The following is a 22916-nucleotide window of genomic DNA, read 5'->3' as shown; positions in this document are numbered from 1 at the left end:
AGAAAGACAGACAGACAGACAGACAGACAGATAGATAGATAGATAGATAGATAGATAGATAGATAGATAGATAGATAGATAGATAGATAGATAGATAGATAGATAGAGATAGTTAGAAAGACAGACAGATAGATAGATAGATAGATAGACAGACAGACAGATATATAGATAGACAGAGAGTTAGACAGACAGACAGACAGACAGACAGACAGACAGACAGATAGATAGATAGATAGATAGATAGATAGATAGATAGATAGATAGATAGATAGATAGATAGATAGATAGATAGACAGACAGACATATAGAGATAGGCAAGGCAAGGCAAGTTTATTTATATAGCACATTTCATACACAATGGCAATTCAAAGTGCTTTGCATATAAGAAATTAAAATAATAAAAAGAAATAAGAATAATTAAAACAGTTTAGAAAAATAAAATAAAATACAGTACAAACAGTCGGACGAACAGTGGCACAGTGCTCATTCAGTAAATGCATATCTAAACAGATGTGTTTTGAGTCTCGATTTGAAAGTGACTACAGTAGGAGCACGTCTGATCTCCTCTGGAAGCTGGTTCCAGCTGCGACTGGCATAGTAGCTAAAAGTAGACTCGCCATGCTTAGAGTGAACCCTTGGTATTTCTAGCTGACGTGATCCTAATTATCTGAGTGATCTGTTGGGTTTATATTCAGTGAGCATATCTGCAATATATTGAGGTCCTAGGCCATTGAATGATTTATATACCAGTAATAATACTTTAAAATCAATCCTAAATTTAACTGGGAGCCAGTGTAAAGACCTGAGGACTGGTGTGATATGTTCATATTTTCTGGTTCTGCTCAGAATCCTGGCAGCAGTATTCTGTATGAGCTGCAACTGTCTTATGGTCTTTTTGGGAAGGCCAGTGAGGAGTCCATTACAATAATCCACCCTGCTGGTGATGAAAGCATGAACAAGTTTCTCTAAGTCTTGTCTGGAAACAAAGCATCTAATTCTTGCAATATTTTTCAGATGATAGTATGCTGATTTAGTTATTGCTTTGACATGACTACTGAAACTAAGGTCTGATAGATAGAAAGATAGATAGAGAGTTAGATAGACAGACAGACAGACAGACAGACAGACAGATAGAGAGTTAGATAGACAGACAGACAGACAGATAGACAGTTAGATAGACAGACAAACAGACAGATAGCGAGTTAGATAGACAGACAGACAGACAGATATAGAGTTAGATAGACAGACAGACAGACAGATAGAGAGTTAGATAGACAGACAGACAGATAGACAGTTAGATAGACAGACAGACAGACAGACAGACAGATAGAGAGTTAGATAGACAGACAGACAGACAGACAGACAGATAGAGAGTTAGATAGACAGACAGACAGACAGATAGAGAGATAGACAGACAGACAGACAGACAGACAGACAGACAGATAGACAGAGAGTTAGACAGACAGACAGACAGACAGACAGACAGACAGAGAGTTAGATAGACAGACAGACAGACAGACAGACAGATAGAGAGTTAGATAGACAGACAGACAGACAGATAGACAGAGAGTTAGACAGACAGACAGACAGACAGACAGACAGATAGAGAGTTAGATAGACAGACAGAGTTAGACAGACAGACAGACAGACAGACAGACAGACAGAGAGTTAGACAGACAGACAGACAGACAGACAGACAGAGAGTTAGATAGATAGACAGACAGACAGAGAGTTAGACAGACAGACAGACAGACAGAGAGTTAGATAGACAGACAGACAGACAGAGAGTTAGACAGACAGACAGACAGACAGACAGACAGACAGACAGAGAGTTAGATAGACAGACAGACAGACAGATAGACAGAGAGTTAGACAGACAGACAGACAGACAGACAGAGAGTTAGATAGACAGACAGATAGAGAGTTAGACAGACAGACAGACAGACAGACAGACAGACAGACAGACAGATAGACAGATAGACAGAGAGTTAGACAGACAGACAGACAGACAGACAGAGAGTTAGATAGACAGACAGACAGAGTTAGACAGACAGACAGACAGACAGACAGACAGACAGAGAGTTAGACAGACAGACAGACAGACAGACAGAGAGTTAGATAGACAGACAGACAGACAGACAGACAGACAGATAGAGAGTTAGACAGACAGACAGACAGACAGACAGACAGACAGAGAGTTAGATAGATAGACAGACAGACAGAGTTTGTGTGCACTAACTTTTGGTTTTTGGGAGAGGGTGAGAGTCGATTCGCTGCAGAGGGGCTGAGCCTGTAGGAGTCGGGATCCACTGCTGGTTTAGGAGAGGAGGAGGGGCCTGAAGGAGAGAATGGGAGTGGCTTTGGTTAATGATCGGACATCATAGAGTTTGGACACATTTGAGTGGAATAGAACAAAATTTAATTGAACAAAATTAATCTTGCATGACAGTCCCATAGACAGGCACTGCAAGAGAGTATAAAAATGTTTTTATAAGAAGGAAAACAGAAGTACCCTTTATATGGTATCAGAGACAAGTAAAACAAATTGTTTGGCTAAAAACTATTGAGTTGATGAATCTCACTGCCAAGAAAGTACTTCATTACAGGCATAACAACATACTGGTCATTCACTTGTTACCACACAAATACACACAGACAAATCAAACACACACACACACACACACACACAGTACACACACTCATATATAAAAACAGAGGGCCCATTGTGAATGCTGGCTGTTCTGCCTGAAACTTTGTGGGCACAGGAATGTGTAACAGGGGCCTCGAATGGAACTTTCAGTAACTGTGTGTGTGTGTGTGTGTGTGTGTGTGTGTGTGTGTGTGTGTGTGTGTGTGTGTGTGTGTGTGTGTGTGTGTGTGTGTGTGTGTGTGTGTGTGTGTGTGTGTGTGTGTGTGTGTGTGTGTGTGACTGCCGAGAAAGTCTGCTCAGTTTCCCCCTGAATTTGTCTCCTCTGCAAATTCTGAAGTCTCACGAACAAAGGATGCATCCAAAATGCTTCATTACCTCCTTACACTGTTTCCTGCTCTCTTGACCAAGCGCCGTCCTGCTCACTCAGTACACGAATGGCACACGGTCACATGCAGTTTAGTGTGCTTGGATCGTGAGCTAACTAGAACGATCACAAAGCATGTTTGTCAGACTCCTTAGATTAATATTGATCCATGCAATGTAACTCTGTTAAGCACTTGACAGACTTTGTCAATGAATGTTACACTTTGACCTCAATAAAATCCACTGTGCTGCTTTACAGTGTGTTCTGGCCCTTTATATGACTGGTGAACATGATATGCAAACAGCACTATTCAGGATTTGAACAAACAGTATTGAACTTCAGCATGTACCTCAATGTCCTGCATCTTTTGAGCTTTTGACATGAATGAAACTTCAAATCACGTGGCTTGTTGAGAGTCTGTAAAACACCTCTCAACAAGCCACAAGATTTGAGGTTTCATGCATATTTTCATAAATTTTTTGTCATACACGCCTTCATTCAGCATGACCTAGTTCCTACATTTAGTCTTTAAGAGAACGTCTCTATTTCTTGAATGTCATCTGAGGTTCAAACCGCACCTGGCTGACTAACCGGCCTCACGTTTGCAACTGCTGATAGTTCAAACACATGTCCGCTCAAAGAAGAACTCCTAAAATACAGATAAATAAAACAAGGACAGCCTAGATTGGGTCAATTTGCCGTACCATAACATGACACTAAAGTTATTTTATGATTGCACTGTACATTGGTTAATAATTTGCTTTAAACCCAGTTTCCAAAAGTGTCACCAGATCTGGAGCAGCAATCAACAGTGAGTGAATGGGGTTGTTTTCCCAGCAGGCATTGCAATTTGAGTGAAACTTGTAATTATGAGTTCAAAAAGCGTGTGTGCAATGCATGGTTTGAACAAATCAGCAAAACATATGGTACACTGACAAACTATGGTTCACACTATTGCTAGACCGAGATGTCTAGACAGTTGAGAAAATATAGTTCTGTTATGTAACATTCAATACTTTAGATGGGATGCATCACTGCTCTATTGTATAATACATAGTCATATTTTACATAATATACACTACCAGTCAACAGTTGAACACACCTACTCAGTCTTTATTATGACTATTTCCACATTTTAGAATATTGCAAGAGTTTTCAAAATTATGACCAAAAAATGTTAAACAAATCAAAAATGTCTTTTATTTGAGCTTCCTGCACATTCTGGACATTTATTAAACTTTATGAGGTGCATAAAACAGTTTTGATTAAGTGTATTCTGGACACTTGCGGTCATACAAAAATTAAATAAAAATATAGCTGCAAACCGCAATTAAGGGTCCAAGAGGCAAAACATCAGACGCAAAATGACGAGCAAGCAATTGCACGCACCAAGATTGGTCTCAATATGCTAAAGTCTTGCAGAGACACATCCTTAGATGCAGTTTGCCATGATCATGGCGTCACATTTGTTGATGCGGTAAATGAAAACAACATGAAATCCATAACTTTTTGCCAGGATAGTCTGAAGATGATCCGAGTCGAATTTGGTGGAAATTGGACCAATGCTCTAGGAGGAGATATAGCCTTACATTCGCTTTGCCATGTTTTTCGTGGAATTAATTGATGAGTTTTCGAGAATGGTTTGACTAAACAACTTGAATTCCATGTTATGTTATGTTTTGTTTTGTTGTCGGCCTGGACTGAAGATGATTTGATTAGATTTTCATGAAAATTGGGCAAACGGTCAAGGAGGAGTTCGAAAAAGAATTCAAAATGCCGGAAACATTTCAATTGGTTTGAACTAGAGGGATTGAGTTAGAGACTCCAAAATTGCAATGTTTAATGTTCAGACTGTCCTCTATCTGTGTGCCAAATTTCACAACTTGCCACCAAATGTTTCTGTGGCTACATAGACTTCAAGAGCGGAAAGAAGAAGAAAAAGAACACGAACAACAACTCTTTTTGTAAAGGAAATTCATGCATAGGGAAAATGTATATTTGTTCAACTATGCACAACCATATATACAACTTTCCAAGCATTTAAATTGATATTTCACCCAATTTGGTGAACTATGCCTTTAAGCAAAAAACTCTTAGTTCAAAGATTTCAAGATCATGAGAATGTGAAAATTCAATCAATTGTCTACAATCTTTTTATAATGACTAATAGTCATATTTTTGCATGCCCTACATGTTTTGTTGTTGTGGACTTTACAAATAAAAACTGATAATGTAGGTCTTTTAAATATTAACCTTTTTTTAGGGAGAATTGTTTCCTGGTCCACGTTTGTAAGGGTAACAATGCTGCGTAGACTTTGTACAGCGAGACTGGGGGATTACCGCACAGACTGTGTACATTGGACTTACACAAACTTATGAGGCATTACAAAACAAACACTCACTTTAACATCAGCAGAGGAGTGAATGTCTTGACAACCAAAGTCTCTTTCTCACACACACACACACCCTCTGACTCTTAAAATTCACACCAAACAGTCATTCTATTAAAAAGATGTGACAAATTCCAGAACAGCACATATTCGCACTGACACGTACACTCACAAACAGTTACAGACAACTGCAAAAATCAAACACCACACCAGAGCAGAGAGTGGGACTTAACCCAAAAGACAGAACTGTTTTCTGGGTGATCGTCTACTGTTAATTTGTCAAGTCGCTAATATGTTGAGCTTAAAACGAGCCTTGTGCCTCAAACATCACACGTATAGGCCTACATTGACACACACACTGATTAGTGCACTGCTCACTTTACAGTGCCATTTCAAAAGAAATAATAATTTTCTTAATAAACATCTTTCTATGAAGTTGAACTCACAATTGTGACTTTTTTTCACAGAACTCTGCATGTGTATATGGTCAGGTCAGGTGTTTAAAAACTCAGAATTCCGAATTGTGACTAATAAAGTCAGAATTGTGAGATATAAACTTTTTTTTTTTTTTTTGCAGAAATAAGCTTCCATAATCTCCCCTAATTAGTACCAGAGACTGGAAAATATTCAGCATTGCTGTAGTCCGATTCAAGATTCACAGTTGTTTTTGTTTAATCCCAAAAAATGGGGAAGGATACACTCTCAGAAAAAAGGTACAAAACCTGTCACTGGGACAGGTACCCTTTAAAAAGGTTCTAATATGTAACCTTTAGGTTGTAATACACACTTTTGGTACCAATATGTACCTTTATGCACTCTTTAGATACAAAGGTGTACCTTTTGAAAGTCCCAGTGACAGCTTTTGTGCCTTTTTTTCTGAGAGTGTAGGTCAGATTCACGAACAAATGATCAGAATCATACCGCACAACTAGTGTAGTCAAATACTCTTATTTACTGGTGAATCTAAAATATATTGTGCAACCACAAATGACTCTTACGAGCTGGTTCTTTCAATGAATCATTTAATAAAAGGTGTGTTCGACTTGAAGGGGTGCTGTGCAGACCGATCGGTGTGTGATATCAAAGTACGGAGAGAGCAAAAGACGGCTCTGTATGTTTTCGAATCGCTCCCGCAATACTTTGACGTCATACACTGATCTGTCTGCACAGCACTGCTTCAAGCTGAACACACCTAAAGACTCACCGATTTGACGAATCCTTCACTGACAGAACGCTGTGAGAGCGATTACTGAATCTGACTCACTATACGAGCTGCATGTTATCATTATTTTCAATGACGTTAATTCGCTAATATGTTATGGGGAGCGCTTTTTATCTCTTTCGTCTATGCCCTTTTTATCTATGAACACAAATGTACAATGCAAATCCAAAATTTAAAAGAACTGTTAGTCAAATAGGCAATAAGGATCATTCCGAATCAATTTAAGATATAATAATAGTATCATGCAGAATTAAGCACACATTTTCTTCAGATGTTTCTAATTTTATTTTCAGCAGAGTTAAGTAAATGTATGTAAATGACAAAAGAAATCAGTTGTGCTTGACTTTACGCAAATATGAAAAGACAGAATTCATTTGTTCAGCCACTTAAAACAGCTCTCTCTGGAAAAACAGGTGAGGCACTACGCATAATACAATCATTAATCATGTTACATAAAATGCTAAATATGCTGTTGCCTACCACATGCCTAGGACTTCACACAATGTTGGGTTCAATGAGAGAACCTGTAAATGGAGATCTGCACACCAAGGACCTTTTCTGGAGACCAGACTAAAATATCTAAAACAATGTTTTGCTGTATACAACATTATGTGGCCAAAATGTCCATTGAAGGCCATTCAAAAGTCGCCATATTCAGACTTTAAAAGGGCTCTTAAAAGGATGAAAATGACTTCTGTTTGCTTCTAATATAAAGTGGTTTACAGCTCAAGTGATGGGTTTATAAAACTGTCACTAGAAAACTGAATGCCCAAGAAGCATGTGTTAGCATGTGTCACCATTGAGAGAAACAGTCTCTTGGACTTTATACTGACACCTATAAACCTTATTCAGAGCAGCGCCATGACATTTATTAAAGCAAGGCTTTATAATCACTTATAATTTCCAGATTGGGTAGTTAAAGAAACATTGGAGGTTTTTTTGTCAACTGAAATTTCTTGGAAAGATATTTTTGCTGTGTTTCATCAGCAGAACGATTCAGAAACACATTCAATTACAGTACAACCCACTGAAGAGATGTATGTCTATCCCTCTTCATTCCTGTTAAAAATCAAAGATGGCGCTGCTGTGAATAAGCTCTATTGACGTGGAGGTACCATTACACAAAAGCAAAGGTCTTCAGTTGTAGCAATACCTAATATACAGACATATTTGTCAACCAAAAGCGACTGATAATAAAATGGCAACTGAGATAAAGTGAACATTCATGTGATCTCAATATGGCTGCCACCATAAAGTGGGACCGTCCTTAAAACAGCTTTTTATAGGCCACTGATCTCACATGAGAGTACTTTATCCAAAAGACTTGGCCAAAACTACAATTAATTTCACTTTTGTGTATCTAAAAGGCAAGAGCCATTTAGAGAATATGTCTGATTTATTGCTACGTGTATAGAGGTGTGCAGATGAAAGTGATTTCAGTTTCATTGTTTATGGGTTTACGTACGACTGTCATGACAATAATAGAGCAGGTCATCTTTCAACATCATAGTGGCATCTTCAATCCTGAAATCTACAAAGCTCAAACTCAACAACAAAGTCTCAAATAAGGAAATCACGATGTGATTTCGTCATTCAAATTTTACAGAATGGTCAATTTGGTCTCAGTAATGCAAATACACACGGCATTCATAAAGATGCTCATGAAAACACGCACATGTAATTCTCAGAACAATTAAACACAGTGAACAATTAAACCAGTTTCTCGAGACTGCTTTGTAATTCACCTCAGGGCAAAATCATGTGCTTTCTCTCTCTCTCTCTCTCTCTCTCTCTCTCTCTCTCTCTCTCTCTCAGAAAATCTCTAGGATTAGTACTGGTGTATAAGCCATTAAAATACACTAAATCCTATAGGACTTGTTTGATAGTCAAATCTATCACTGCTGTCACTCATTTTTAGCATCAAACTGAAAAGAATCCATCTAAGAAAGGTCAAACGCATCAAGTATAGCCTACATAAGCCTCTTAAAGCAGGATTTTAGTGTTGTTACTATTGTAAAACTGCTGTTAAGATTTCATTTGAGGTTTTATCTTCACTCTTAAAATTAAAGGTTCCAAAAGGGCAGTTTTGCAGTGATGCCAATAGGTTGGTTCCCCAAAGAACCTTTCATTGAATAGTTCTAATGAATCTTTTTTTTATTATTAGCTTTTTAGATTTTAAAGAAACTTTTGCGTAACGGAAAGATTCCATGGATGTTGAAGGTTCTTAAACCATCATTTTTTAAGAGTTTTGCACAGTACATGTAACTCAAGTAAAATGTAGAGGGTTAGTTCAGTTGAGCTAGACTTCATAAACCATAGCAAACTGTTTTACAACATTCAGGGAACAATTAGTACACTCAGTTTAGACTCACTACATTTGCTAGGTTATGATAATGCAAACATATCAGTTTCAGCATACATTGTGTTTCAAAACCAGTATTCCAAACAATGTGCACTGTCTGTTACGACATAATGATGTTGAAATGAGAGATGTTACTGCTTCAAAACAAATTGGACACTTTTGTTATCATGATGACTTTCAAATAGTAGACCAATACACATTTAAATGAACATAAAATCCACACACACACTAATAGTTCGTGAAAGGTTTTCTAGTTAAAATAAAATCAGAAATGTAAATGATTCTCACTTTCTTGTTGTTCTGAAGATGAAGACAGCTTTTTCTTTCTCATTGAGCGGTAAAAGCGTGAATTCCTGCGAATCGGAGCTCTTGTCAACGTCTCGTCATCTTCATCGTCATCCTCGCTGGGCAGACGGGCCACTGGCGTCTGAGTTTTGGTCGGTACCTCTTGAGGTTTATGTCCCCATCTCATTCGGAACAGGGCTGTCATCGCCATCCGCTATCTGAAACAAGATCCAGCCGTTCATGGAATAATCCCCATCGGACTTGCACAGGAGGAATTCCAATCCAGACTGGATCCAAAAGTTCAGGTTCCCAAAGACAAAATCCCACAGTCACAGAGTTATGCACCCTTTTCTAGATAATCAACTCTCTCATTCTTCTTCTTTCGCCTCTTTCTTTTTCCTCTGCCTGAGGGGTTGGCCTGTTAGTGACTTCAGAAGTTTAAAGTCTGTGTTTCTCTCTCGCTCTCTGAATCCTGTCCAGTCTCACAAACCTGTCCTCTGGCCCTCTGTGTCAAAGTTCTTCCCCCCTCCCTCTCATTCATTCTCTTCGGTCCAGCCTCCCCGTCTCTCTCTCCCGCCCTCTTTTCCTTCCCTGTGTCACTCTTGCGTTCTCCCCTGAGCGCATAACTTCTTGCCCCATGCATGTGCGTATAAAAACAGGTAAAGTCAGTCATGTCAAACAGCAGATCTTGTATTTTGAGTTGTCAGTTTGCTAATATGAAAATAGACACCTCACCCATGATGTCTCATCAAATGACACTTCAAGACAAGAAATATGTAAAAAAAAAAAAAAAAAAAAGTTATATAGGCCTATAGCCTATACACCCTGTTGGAATAATTTGTTCCCTTGTTGAAGTTAAATAAAAAACGAATTAGTTCAACATGGCCACAATTTACTAAAACGAGCGATTTTTTTAACTATATATCTATTTTTTGTCCACATGTCATGTGCGGGGCTCCATATAATTTTGTAGGATTGGATTTTTTTTTAAAGATCTTGTTTTATTTTAATATATTTTGATGTTTATGTTACTTTGGCTAATATTTTGTATTATTATGCATACATCTAACAAAGCTTAGTGTGATTTATGCCTAAAACAAGAATAAAAAAAAAAACGATTTGCCAGTGGGGTAAGAAAAACTATTTTACACCTTTAGCAACTAAATTTATCTTTAAGAATGTTGAGGCGTTTTTCCTGGAAAACAAGACAAAAATTCTGATTAAAAATATTTCGTTAAAAAAAATAAAAAAAAATTGTCAAAAAAATACTATAGGCTAATGTTTGACAAAAAAAGAAAAGAAATTAGTTAACCAGTATTGTTTTAGTAATATTTATAGTATTTATTGATATTTTTTTAGTTTTAATTTTAAGTCATTGTTAGTTTGTATTAGTTATTATCAAATATCTCTTATATAGCCTATTTAATTTATTTTTTATTTCAGGTTTAGCCATTTTAGTCAAACTCATTTTATTTCAGTTAGTTGCCAAAGCAACATTTCTAATTTTGATTCAAGTTTTTCATCTAATATTTATATTTTATTTTATTCCAGCTTTATTTCAATAAATGAAAATGGTTTTAATAGTTTTAGTCGTTAACAATAACAACATGTACTCACCACTGTAGTCAACATTCTTTGTAACACCCTGTTCTCTACAGTCAGCTGACTACTCAGGGTTAAAAAAGTTCTCTCTCTCTCCTGCTAGGCCAAAAACACTCCATCTAATCCCATTGTGCTCCTGCTGATTAACACGCATTGACACGTATACAAAAGCATGGGGACACACACACAGAGAGAGAGAGCAGAATATAGGCTGTGTATGTAACCACAAACATTGACAGAAATGCAATCCTAAAATTTCCATGAAAGCACAATATTTAGACGCGCACGTGAAATAACACGTAGCAAGCACAGACATCAATAGGCAGGACTGTGTCATGCAAGCTTTAACAAAGAAAAGAGAAACGCCTCCTACTATTAACTAGTCAAGTCAAAGATCAGTATTACATTACAAGGAGAAAGATCATGCATACCTGAGAGAGAAATAAGGATTTTGGGACTTCTGCGTGTGTTTCTAATCTAACCGTAGGCTATCTGTGGGGCCAAAATTGCTGAAAAATGTAAGTTAAGTAAAATCTGTCAAACAAAATTTGGAAAAAGTTCAAAAGTTATTATTTAAAATCTAAAAATGTTTTCTTTTTTTTTTTAGCAGTAAGATTTGGGTTTGCATTTTGCCTTAACCATATTTTAAATCTGTTTTAGTTCTGTTTGTCGTTGTGCAGATAGCTAGGTGAATTTGTGTGTGTGTGTGTGTGTGTGTGTGTGTGTGTGTGCCGGAGTATTCAGAGGTAGGGGGTGTATAAACAAAGCCTTCTGTCGTTATTGAGTTTTCGGGATGGAATGTGGATTCGCTGAATCCTCGGAATCCTGTGGTTGCGTAACGCCAGTGGAAAGAGCGCAGCGTCAATGTGACAGGCGCTCCTCTCTCTTATAAGCTTCACCTGTGAAGAACAGGTGTGCCGCTAGATGAAACACTGCCCAGCCTTGTCTAGGATCATCAGCAGTGCGATCGAAGTCCGTGTGGCCTGTCGATAAGAAATTTACCTCTAGAATGCTTATTCATTAACTGTGTGTGAACAAATATTGTTTGTGCTGTTGCTCTAGTCTTTCAGTTGCTAACATGATAGTTTTTAATTATTTCATATAATTTTAGATTTTTAAGGATGGCTGGAAAACGAGCTGAAGATCAGCTTAGCAAGGTTGGGAGAACAGCTAAAAGTAGAACGTGGGCTGTTTTTATAAGCAGGTTCATGTCTCAATTTGCATACTAACCGTCCTATTCGAAATTAGAATTAGTGTGTTCCAAATCATATTATGTTGAAATTGGTATTCCAAAGATACGCGGTTAGAATCCGAAGTGCGGATCTATGTACACTCTAAAGGTTAATATTGCCCACAAGCCATTGCGTTGGTCGAGGATTCGATTAGAACATAGGCCGTTTCTCAAAACGTGTTCTTTAGAGATCTTACATCCTAGTGTTCTTGTACCACGTCATCATCAACTGTCAACAAGTCTGATTCCAATGCTCAAGAGCGCAAGTACAGTGAGCGCATTAAAGTACCCGGATGTGTTCTTGATATCGAGGATGCATCGAATGCAGACTTGAGAGAATCGAACCATTAAAGTCCCCCTGTGGTAAAAATCAAGTTTTTAATGTAGTTTATATGTCTATGTGGTGTTTTTAATATGCTTTAAGACAAACCATGTGCAAATTCATAAGTCAACACTATTGTTGAGTATTTTCTCTTTAAAACTGCAATGAATCCAAGACAGTCTCAAAAACGCGGTTTGAAATCGCTGGTGTTTCTGACGTCACAAACTACCTTGTAACCAATCAGGTCAACGTGTGATCGTCAACCAGTGGATCTCTGAGCTAGTGTGAGTGAGTGGAGGCGGAGCTCATTTGCATATTCATAGAACCGCGTATGCTAAATGAGGCAAGGGTGTAGAGTTACATTCAAGCTATTTCAAGGCACAAAAAAAAAAACCCTTAAATATGTAATTTTAGTGATCAAAGATGAGATTTAAGGGATACAATTATTGACCACAGGGGGACTTTAAACCTTTAAAACATTAAAAATCCCAGAAGATATCACAGGCGGACGACATATGGAAGCCTGGAAGCTTGTTCTCATTCAATAGAAACAGCCATAGACATCTATGAATTAGAAATACAAACACTGAAAATAGTGTTAAAAACTACAAACATGGCGGATGTGTGAGACCGACGGTTAGAGAGGTTTAAATAAAGGGTTTTGAGTGATTAATAATCAGTAGCCTATCTAAACTGACGGAAAATTGATTGATTCACTGTTATCCATAATATATTTCATCGAACAGCATTGTGAACTTTTATTCATTAATTTTTAATGCATCATTAAGTGAACACATGAGGAGAATCTCTGCATGAAAAACCCACAACTGGCAGATCAAAGTGCTACTATATTTCTCTCCGATACAGGAAGTTAAACTAAATTGAATGTGGAGAATTTTAACTGTGAGAAGATGATTGACAGGGCAGGTTAAAGGCCCACTGAAGTGGCTTGAAACGCACAGCATTATTCAATGTGTTGATGTAATTTCCACTGAAACAGGAAGACAGGGCGGGACATATCAAACAACCCATCCTGTCCATGAGCTAGGAGCAGGAGCAACTTTATGATTCTCTATGGGCTTCTCCCTTGACTTTATCAGACTTTATGCCTCCACGTCCCCCCGATTGACTGCGAGCTTCTCCTCCTGTCTATACGGTAATTTCCAGAGAGTCGTGTGGTTATGACGCAATAGTTAGCCTATTTTTACAAAAACTGCTTCTACGGGGCCATACAAGGTAATGGAGCCTTTTATACATTGTCGTGTTTCTTTAGAAATAAACAATGGACAAATAGAGTCTTTAAACACCTCAGATGTGAAGTTATTCGCTGTCAAAGTGACTCTAAAATAAATGTGAGTCAATGGTATGCTAACAGCAGGTGATGGCTTGTTAGCCAATGGCGGCCCCCGACTCGAGGGTGGTACGCTTTTCAGGTGCTGGATTGGCCCCCTGCTCAAACCGTAGCACAACGTTTTGCTACGGTTTCCGGGTTGAACGACATATTTCCTGGAAACAGTGTGCAACGGGGTTTATCAGTTTCCTCTTGTTTAGTGGGTGTGTCAAAAATGTCAGCCCAATCAACAGCAACATGTATATAAACTACGCGGTATTAAAGAGACAGCTCGCACAATATGGGTCCAAGTAAAGTCGTTTACAAATGTGTCCGCTGCAGCTCGGTATACGCAACAACTGAATAGAAGAAATGTTTGTCTTTTCATCCTAAAATGCTTAGGCAAATGTTGGATCACAATAATTAGGAACAACAGTTTCCACAAATCCTTTCACTCGATTGGGATGTTCTCTTATTCTTGATGGCAAGGGCAGTGACTGTAACATCAAGCGTATTTTGCAGTATTAAACACGTATTTATACCGATTTCATCAGGCTCCGAAAATTCTTCAAAAAGAACACAAAGAATGGCCTTCTCAGCTGCCGTAGTTGCAACTCTCGCATCATCAAGAACTGGGTGTTCAACGCACCACCGTTTCCGTTTAAAAACCGTTTTGCAACTTTTTGTTGGGGCTGAACGCAGCCCTGAAGTGCAGAGTGATGTCATCAAAATCATGGATCCTTATTCTAAATGCAAATTGTCATGGTTTTGGATCAAACGGTGACAGGATGCAAGTAACTGAGAGACAAAGCGGTCCGTTATGACAAGTAGGCTATGTCCCAAAGCTTGCCTATTATTCTTTTACACACTAAAAAAGTTTCTTCACAAAAGCAGTAGGCTACATAGGCATACTTGTAGGGCATAGTAAGTGTGCACAGCAATGGTTTTGCGAGTCAGTAAGCGGAACTTGAGATCTGTCGTCATCTGGTGTTGAGGTTTGGTAGCCTACTTTGGCACACTATTGCACTACTGTACAACTTTACTACAGTTCCCCATTTATGCTGTCTTGCTGCCGCGAATGAAAGCTGAATGTTGGCAATTAGAATGAAGTCAAAATTGTTATTCGGTCTTTTTATTTAACTATAAAGTTATTAGATTGTCCCTTATTAGCTGGTTTCCAATTTTGACATCTCAAATATAGGCCATAGGGTCAAAATGTTATATAATTGGGCACAAAGTGACTTTACGCATTGGTGGGTGTAGCCTAGTGTTGGCACATTTTTTTGGCTTGTCATTTCACTAAACCCACAAACAGCGCGCGTGAGAGCTTCTGATAGTTTCTCTTTTGTCAGATAAAACTCACCAGTTTCTGTCTGACAGCAGAGTTGGTCTGCAGCGGAAACAAACAGAGCTCATCCAACAGACACGCAATGCTGCAGAGACATTTTTCACAAATCAACCCCCGCGAGGATGTACAACCTGCCCTGAAGTCTGGATAACGGCAGACACCACCGGGACAAATCATTTGCTAATCTTGGGAATGAGCTCCAACCATTCATGTAAGTAAACGCGTTCATTATGACAATTGGTAACCGCAGTTTCCGACTAAATTAAGCGATCGCGGTACGATTGTAATAATCTCAAGACCGTTTTTCCATTCTGACATGTTGGCTTATTTTATTACAGTTAAAAACTTGATAATTATTTGCTGTAAAATAAAAATTGTTACCTACGTGTTTTTAAATGTCTTGTTTTGGTTCAGATCAACCGAATTCATAAAATCATATTCTGTAAAAAACAACAACTATATAGTCATAGCATCTGTCACATTAATTTCTGTAGTCTAATTTCTACTTGATTTTTATGAGTTTCAAGTTAGGCTACTGGATTTTCTTCATCAGTAATTCAATTCAAAGTGGTAAACGTATAAAATAAAAAGGCTAAGGGTTCAATTTGGTTATTGAACAAAAGAAGAAAAGTATAGGGAAAAAAACACAGAGAGAAAAAAATCCCAAGGACACCACATTTCCATTTGCCGCCTTTTATCGTGATATCATCACAGAATTTCCAGTAGGCCTAATCGGTAGATCTACACAGATCTAACCTACTTCTGGAGACATTTGACCAATATCTTGCGTTCGGTTGGAAAGCAGCCCTCTTGCATCTTAAGTTGATCTTAGTCAGATAATGTATATCTATTTGATCAATTTATACATTTAATTCACTTTTAAAAGCTGACCATGTTTCTCCGTGATAATTCTGTATTTTAATATTGATATAGGCCTGCCCGGATGCGGTTAGTTCCAGCCAAGGCCATTTGCATGTATTTTCATAAATTGTTTGTTTTAGATCAGATGAGACCAGGGATAAGAGTTTCATCTCTCTTTACACCTCAGAGTTGGTACTCACAGCAAAATTCAATAATTCTGTTCAAATATGTTTAACTTGAATTATAACATTATAGGCTATGTTAAATGCATATAAATGTAACACTTTATTTCGATAGTCCACTTTAGACATTCTACTTAAGTATTAGTAGCTTTCAACTACATGTCTACTACCAGTCATTAGAGTATTAGTAGACTGACTGCTTAATATCCGCTAACACTTTATTTTGACAGCCTACCCACAACAGACATTCTACTGACTATAAGTAACTTTTCAAGTACATGTCAACTTATTCTACTAACCCGAACCTAACAGTCTACTAATACTTAAGGAGAGTTAATTGACATGTTGGCTACTAGCAAAGTTACTTAGAATGTCTAAAGTGGACTATCGAAATGAAGTAACCTTTTGAGTAGCCTATATACTGTACATTCAAAAAATATTATTCAGGATAGACAATGCAGGGAAGTTGGAAACTTTAGATTGCTGTTCTGAAAATTAAACCTCCAGGCTCAGTATTTAAAACCATCATATTGAAAATTGGCACATAAAATGGTACACAAAAGTACAGCTAGGTAAATGTGTAAAAAAAATGTAGCACATTTAGCCAGGGAGGAAAAACATTAAAGGATATGCTGCCACCAAAAAAAACCTCAAACCTTAAAATGGCACGGATATGTGGGTAGAGCATCCAGAGAGGTTGGTCAGGTCATGGGCACTGGTTTCAGCAAACATGAGTAAACTAAAACCATGATGTCACTAGTGCACATATATCTTGTTCTGTCACATGTGCCGTTTCATAGCTGCAAGCAACACTGTAAAGTTTACATCCCCCAAAAAATGGTTTCTGTCTTGATTTCATTAACATGTCTAAATATTAAAGACAGACACTTGTGTTTCAACAGTGTTTCCGCCTTTAATGAAGCCAAACCCAAAGAAGTTTGCTTTTTAGAAGAACATATAAAAACACAATCGCAGTCATTTTTGTTCATGAAAGCAAATAAAAACTGTATACTGTGGGCTCATAATAGGTGCAGTGTTGGTCCATAATTAATTCATAAAAATCTGCTATACAAACAGTGAGCCATATACCAGACCATTTTTGCACATTAAGGCAGACAGTATTGATTGTTTTGTAGGTGTGTTTGTATTAATGTAAATATGATCTGTACAATGAGGTGTCACTACATTGAATATTTGCAGTTTTAGAAATGAATGTCAAAACTATTGAATTGATCAGTAATCTTAATCATAAACATCACATATATCATCGTACTGAACATTTACATGATTTCCCCCATTATATGTTTTCACCAAGTGTAAAAGTTTTGCAGTATAAATGGTGGGAGATACTCTTTGCACCAAGTGTAAAAAACAAGACCTAACATCTTGTTTACAATAAGTGCTATTTGTAATATGTTGAAAAAGAGTGTCTCACTTGTGAGGTACAGACAGTAACCTTCTTCTGAAAAAAGATGAACATTCTGCCATCCGATTACTCACCGTTTGTTCCAAATCTGTATGACTGACGCTCTTTGTGGAACACGAAACAATGGTCAACTTTAGGAGGATTTAAAAGCAGACGTGATGCTTATTGTATATTTTATAAAAAACACTAACATTAACTCTACCGTTAAAATGTAACTCTTCTGTTGAAATCATAATTTTTACAGCTGTTTTAGAGTTATGGCCTTGCATTGTCATAGCTGTCACATTTTTTATACACTAATGCTCTCTTCTGTTCACCAAGGCTGCACTTATTTTACAAAATATAGTTAAAAGAGTAATATTGTGAAATATTATTACAATATAAAATAACTATTTTGAATTTTAACGTCATTTATTCCTGTGATTACTGTCATTACTCCAGTCTTCAGTGTCACATGATCCTTCAGAAATCATTCTAATGTGATGATTTGATGCTCAAGAAACATTTATTATTACTTTCAAAGTTTAAAACAGTTGTGCTGTTTCATATTTTTGTGGAAACTGTGATACATGTTTTTTTTTTTCACGATTCTTTGATGAATAGAAAGTTCAAAAGAACAGCATTGATTTGAAAGAGAAATCTTGGTAACACTTTACAAGAAGGTTCATTATAGGTAACTACCTTAGTTAACATGAACTAAGAATGAACAATAATTCTACAGCACTAATTAATCTTAGTTAATATTAATTTCAACATTTACTAATACATTATTAATCCGCTAATTTACTAATACACTAATACATAAATTTACTAATACATACATTATCCGCTACTGTGGAACAAACATGTGCAATACTTCCCTCAGACATTTCATTATAGCACCTTATAACTTTATATATATTTATAATTTATAATCTTTTTATTTTTATTTTATTTTTATTTTTTTCTATTTTTTATTTATACCTATGTTACTTGTCTTGTCACTTTATATTGTATGTGTACTGGAAGCTACTGTCACCAAGACAAATTCCTCGTATGCGCAAGCATACTTGGCAATAAAGCTCTTTCTGATTCTGATTCTGATTCTGATTCTGATTAAAAGCGAAGGTTGTATTTGTTAACGTTAGTTAATGCACTGTGAACATGAACAAACAATGAACAGCTGTGTTTATATGAACTAACATTAACAAAGATTAATAAATACAGTAGCAAATGTATTGCTCATTGTTAATTCATGATAGTAAATACATTAATTAATGTTAACTAATGAACCTTATTGTAAAGTGTTACCGTAAATGTATTTACTGTCACTTTTGATCAACTTAACGGGATAGTTCACTTTGAAATAAATTTTTGATATGTTTTAGCTTACCTCAAGGGCATCCAAGATGTAGGTGTCTTTGTTTCCGCAGTAGTTTCAATTTTGATATTTTTAGGTCAAACCGTTCTTGTCTGTCAGTCATATAATGCAGGTCTATGGTCACTGTCTCAAAACACAAGCACAGAGTCCAAATTAAAACAATTCCCCATCGTCCAAATGAAACAATTCCCCATCGTAAGTACACATTGATGGCCTAAGACACGAAACGAGCGGTTTGTGTGAGAAAACGAACAGTATTTATATCGTTGTTATCTCTTGAACACAGCACACGTCCAAATGATCTGACGGCGCGGGCGGGTATAGATATATACATAGATGTCGCCTTGGCTACGGTTTCGTTCCAATAAACTGCAGTAGCGAAGGCGACATCTAGTGTATACATCCATACCCGCCAGCGGGCGGGTATAGATATATACACTAGATGTCGCCTTGGCTACGGTTTCGTTCCAATGAACTGCAGTAGCCAAGGCGACATCTATGTATATATCTATACCCACCCGCGCCGTCAGATCATTTGGATGTGTGCTGTTTTCAAGAGATAACAACGATATAAATACTGTTCGTTTTCTCACACAAACCGCTCGTTTCGTGTCTTAGGCCATCAATGTGTACTTACGATGGGGAATTGTTTCATTTGGACGATGGGGAATTGTTTTAATTTGGACTCTGTGCTTGTGTTTTGAGACAGTGACCATCGACCTGCATTATATGACTGACAGACAAGAACGGTTTGACCTAAAAATATCAAAATTGAAACTACTGCGGAAACAAAGACACCTACATCTTGGATGCCCTTGAGGTAAGCTAAAACATATCAAAAATTTATTTCAAAGTGAACTATCCCTTTAATACATCAACATTATGCCACAAATGCTCAAGATTGATCTGAACTTGTACTTCAATCCACTACCCCGTATGTTCTAAAAATGTTTTGCTAACGTTCCCATTAAAGTTATGTAAACGTTATTTCTGAATGTTCTCCGAACATTCAAAATGTTCAGTTTTTAAATGTTTTAAAAATGTTTTTCTTGTTTATACGAACATTAAGGGAACATTCCATTTCATGAGTTCTTCACACATTATAGGAATGTTACTTGGGTGTACAGTAGTACATACGAAAGCGCTATATAAATGCCTCATTCATTCATACTTTTGAATGTTCTCTGAACAGTCTGAAACAAGTAACATTTAAAAAAAGTTAGACGAATGTCCAAATAAAACATTTCAGATTTGGTTTTGTGCTAATGTTTTGAGAGCGTTATTAAAGACCAGATGAATTTGAACAAAAGTTCTATTAATGTTAGAAGAACGTTTGTTCTTAACTTTGACAGTACATTAGCTGAAGTTCTGAGAACGTTCCCCGTTAGCTGGGATACTAACCTCTCTTTTTCTCTTCCCCCATAGCAGCCCACTGTGACTGGGTGTGCTGGGTCCAGTGGTGCGTGTATGTGCCCATTCTGGTCGTCGGCCTCCCTCTGAACCTGGCCGCTCTGTGGCTGCTGCTCTTCCGTGTTCGCCGCTTGAGCGAATCCACGGTTTACCTCATCAACCTGATCATCAACGACAGCCTGCTGATTCTGTCGCTGCCCTTCAAGATACACGCGTACAAGAAGGAATGGACTCTTGGTAATACCTTCTGCTCCCTGCTGGAGAGCCTGCTCTACGTCAACATCTACGGCAGCATCATGCTGAGCATGTGCATCGCGGTCGACCGCTACATCGCTCTTCAGTTTCCATTCGCCGCGCTTCGTTTGCGTTCTCCGCGCAAGGCGATGCTCGTGTGCCTGGTCGTGTGGACGGCGGTCTTTGGATGCAGCATCCCCATCTACAATATTCACGAAGGTCAAAACAACACATCAAATTACTGCTTCCAGCATTTCTCCCAAAAATTTTGGAAAAAAAGTTGGATTCTGGTCTCAATGGAGACAGTGTTTGGCTGCAGCGCCTTGTTGATGGTGTTCTGTTCCGTGCGCGTGGTGCAGATTCTGCACGGCCTGAGGACACGCAATCCAAGCGATGCCAAACTGCGCAACAACAAGAGCATGAAGATCGTCGTCAGCAACCTGGTGGTGTTCCTCACATGCTTCATTCCTTATCACATAGCGGTGCTGATTTACTTCAATGTCAAGAGAAACAACTCTTCTCTTGACCCAGACTCACCCATCATCGTTCCCTGGCGCTATTTTGTGCACATCGCCATATGTATTAGCAACGTGAACATCTTGGCAGATGGCGCGTGTTACTACTTCATTCTGAAAGAGAACCTGGAGTCTGTAAAGCGAGATAGGAGAATGGCTATATACGCCAGAGAGACGCGCATACGTTCGAAGAATCAAACGTTATTTAGCGGAACGCATAATGGTTCATCCACAGACACTGAGAAGATGGAAATATGTGTGGTTGGTGGTTTTACATAAAGACTTACAGGAAATTCGGGAAGACTGAACTCTAGGATGATTGATCCTAACACAGCAAAGGAGGATAGTAGACAGTAAGACACATGCTTGTATATAAGCTGAGTGTGCTGGTGGATGGGAAGTACTGTATACACAAAGGATGTGTGAACATGTGACACGGGTACATTTTTGAAAACAAAATTTAGCTGTATTATTTTTTTATTAATATCTTTTTCTTTTCTTTTTTTAATCACATAACACTTACAGCTTTTCTGAGCCATGGTAAACAATATTTTGGAGTGATTTTTATGTTTACTTTAAAAAAGAGGTGTCAGGGTCACATTTGACCCCCAAAGGTTTCATTTTAACCCTCTGGGCTTCTTAAACTTGAACGTTTCGAATTGTTTAATTTTTTTGCTTCATCGGACTGGGGTGAAACTTGGTGACTTTTGTTTTATTACCTATATGAACACACAAAAAAATCAAGGAGATGATTCTGATATGTTAAAGGGTCACACTTAGCTTCCTCCCGCCCGAAAACGGGCGACATAGGAAATGAATGGGAAATACGAAAAAATAGGAAAACTCAGAGAAACTTTTGGTGGTACAAGCTACAGATCAGCCACTGTGCTGAAAAAAAGTGCACAGCAATGAAGGGGTGACACTCTAAAACATCAAGAGTGCAAATAAGACACCCTCCCCCCCCCCCCCCCCACACACACACACCCACACACACAAACACACATACACACACAGAGAAATGAACTGGTAAGACTGAAACAGCAAATTTTGCCCCAAACTATATAAAAATAATATAATCATAATAACTCCAAAACTATAGCAAGGAGAGTCAAAAGGTAGGTATCGTTTGAAAGAACTCTTTTTAAAAAATTTTAAAATATAAATTACATTACATTTGGACATTGTCCTGCCAAGAAACAGCGGATAAAAGACAATATATATATATATATAATTTTTATTATGATTTTGCATATCTTTCTTATTTGTCATGGAATAACTCAGGAAGGAAATAAGGTAGGAGGAAAATAATTTTTTAGTGAAGTCCCCCTACATGTTAGCTGCATCTGGATAAAAAAATAATAATTTTTGGATAAAGGAATCAAAAGTTACAGCATTTGGAAAAGAGATAGCCTTTTTGTACAGTCTTTGACACCCCCTCATGGGCAATTTTTTCTCCATGAAGAATGTCTTGTCATAAAAGCAATAGATTATGTTAATTTTGGGCTCATTTTAATTGTAATAATATGCTGTAAAAAATGAAGTGCCATTTTCAATTATCTGAGAATGTTTCATGAGCTGTATGATGTTTTTGACACATTGCAGTACATTATTTTATAGATTATGAAAAAAAAGAAATTCTATTTATCAGCAAATAACTCAGCAATACTTAAGAGTTTTTCAAAGTGGATACATTCACTGTAAAGTTCAGACTCTAAGCTTTCAAATGACATCAACTTTGTGTTAATCAAGGCAAGATTTTTTTTAAATATGGTAAAGAATATTTTCGCAGCTAGGTGGCGCCTGCTGGCGGTACACTCGGTTT

At 37.6% G+C, this 22916-nt stretch overlaps 2 protein-coding genes across 6 annotated transcripts in view; one reads left to right on the top strand and one right to left on the bottom strand.

Annotated features, from left to right (window-relative positions):
* The window catches only part of ngef (neuronal guanine nucleotide exchange factor), a 46983-nt gene that overhangs the window by 18666 nt on the left and 5401 nt on the right, over positions 1 to 22916 (bottom strand). Inside the window, exons 1-3 of one of the 4 annotated variants that reach the window (XM_084419104.1) lie at positions 11307 to 11710; positions 9277 to 9560; positions 2240 to 2336 (exon numbers count right to left, since the gene is read on the bottom strand). In XM_084419104.1, the coding sequence (XP_084275230.1) occupies positions 2240 to 2336; positions 9277 to 9484 (305 nt within the window). In that variant the 5' untranslated portion in view covers positions 9485 to 9560; positions 11307 to 11710. Of the gene's footprint in view, positions 1 to 2239; positions 2337 to 9276; positions 9561 to 10890; positions 10981 to 11306; positions 11711 to 22916 lie in introns of those variants that run through there. The other 3 variants (XM_084419105.1, XM_084419103.1, XM_084419106.1) reach the window with 3 other exon arrangements.
* gpr55a (G protein-coupled receptor 55a) lies at positions 14780 to 21939 on the top strand. 2 transcript variants are annotated; one of them, XM_084418956.1, is made up of 2 exons: positions 14780 to 15317; positions 20364 to 21939. In XM_084418956.1, the coding sequence occupies exons 1-2, from the start codon at positions 15299 to 15301 to the stop codon at positions 21371 to 21373; spliced, it is 1029 nt and encodes a 342-aa protein (XP_084275082.1). In that variant the 5' UTR covers positions 14780 to 15298; the 3' UTR covers positions 21374 to 21939. The 2 variants fall into 2 exon arrangements, with proteins under 2 accessions (XP_084275082.1, XP_084275081.1); XM_084418955.1 differs by having other exon boundaries at positions 14782 to 15317; positions 20361 to 21939.

This window comes from Rutilus rutilus (assembly GCF_951802725.1).
Source record: "Rutilus rutilus genome assembly, chromosome: 9".
Taxonomy (NCBI): Eukaryota; Metazoa; Chordata; class Actinopteri; order Cypriniformes; family Leuciscidae; genus Rutilus; species Rutilus rutilus.
The sequence above is the reverse complement of the archived record's forward strand: the minus strand, read 5'-3'. Positions and strand labels throughout refer to the sequence as shown.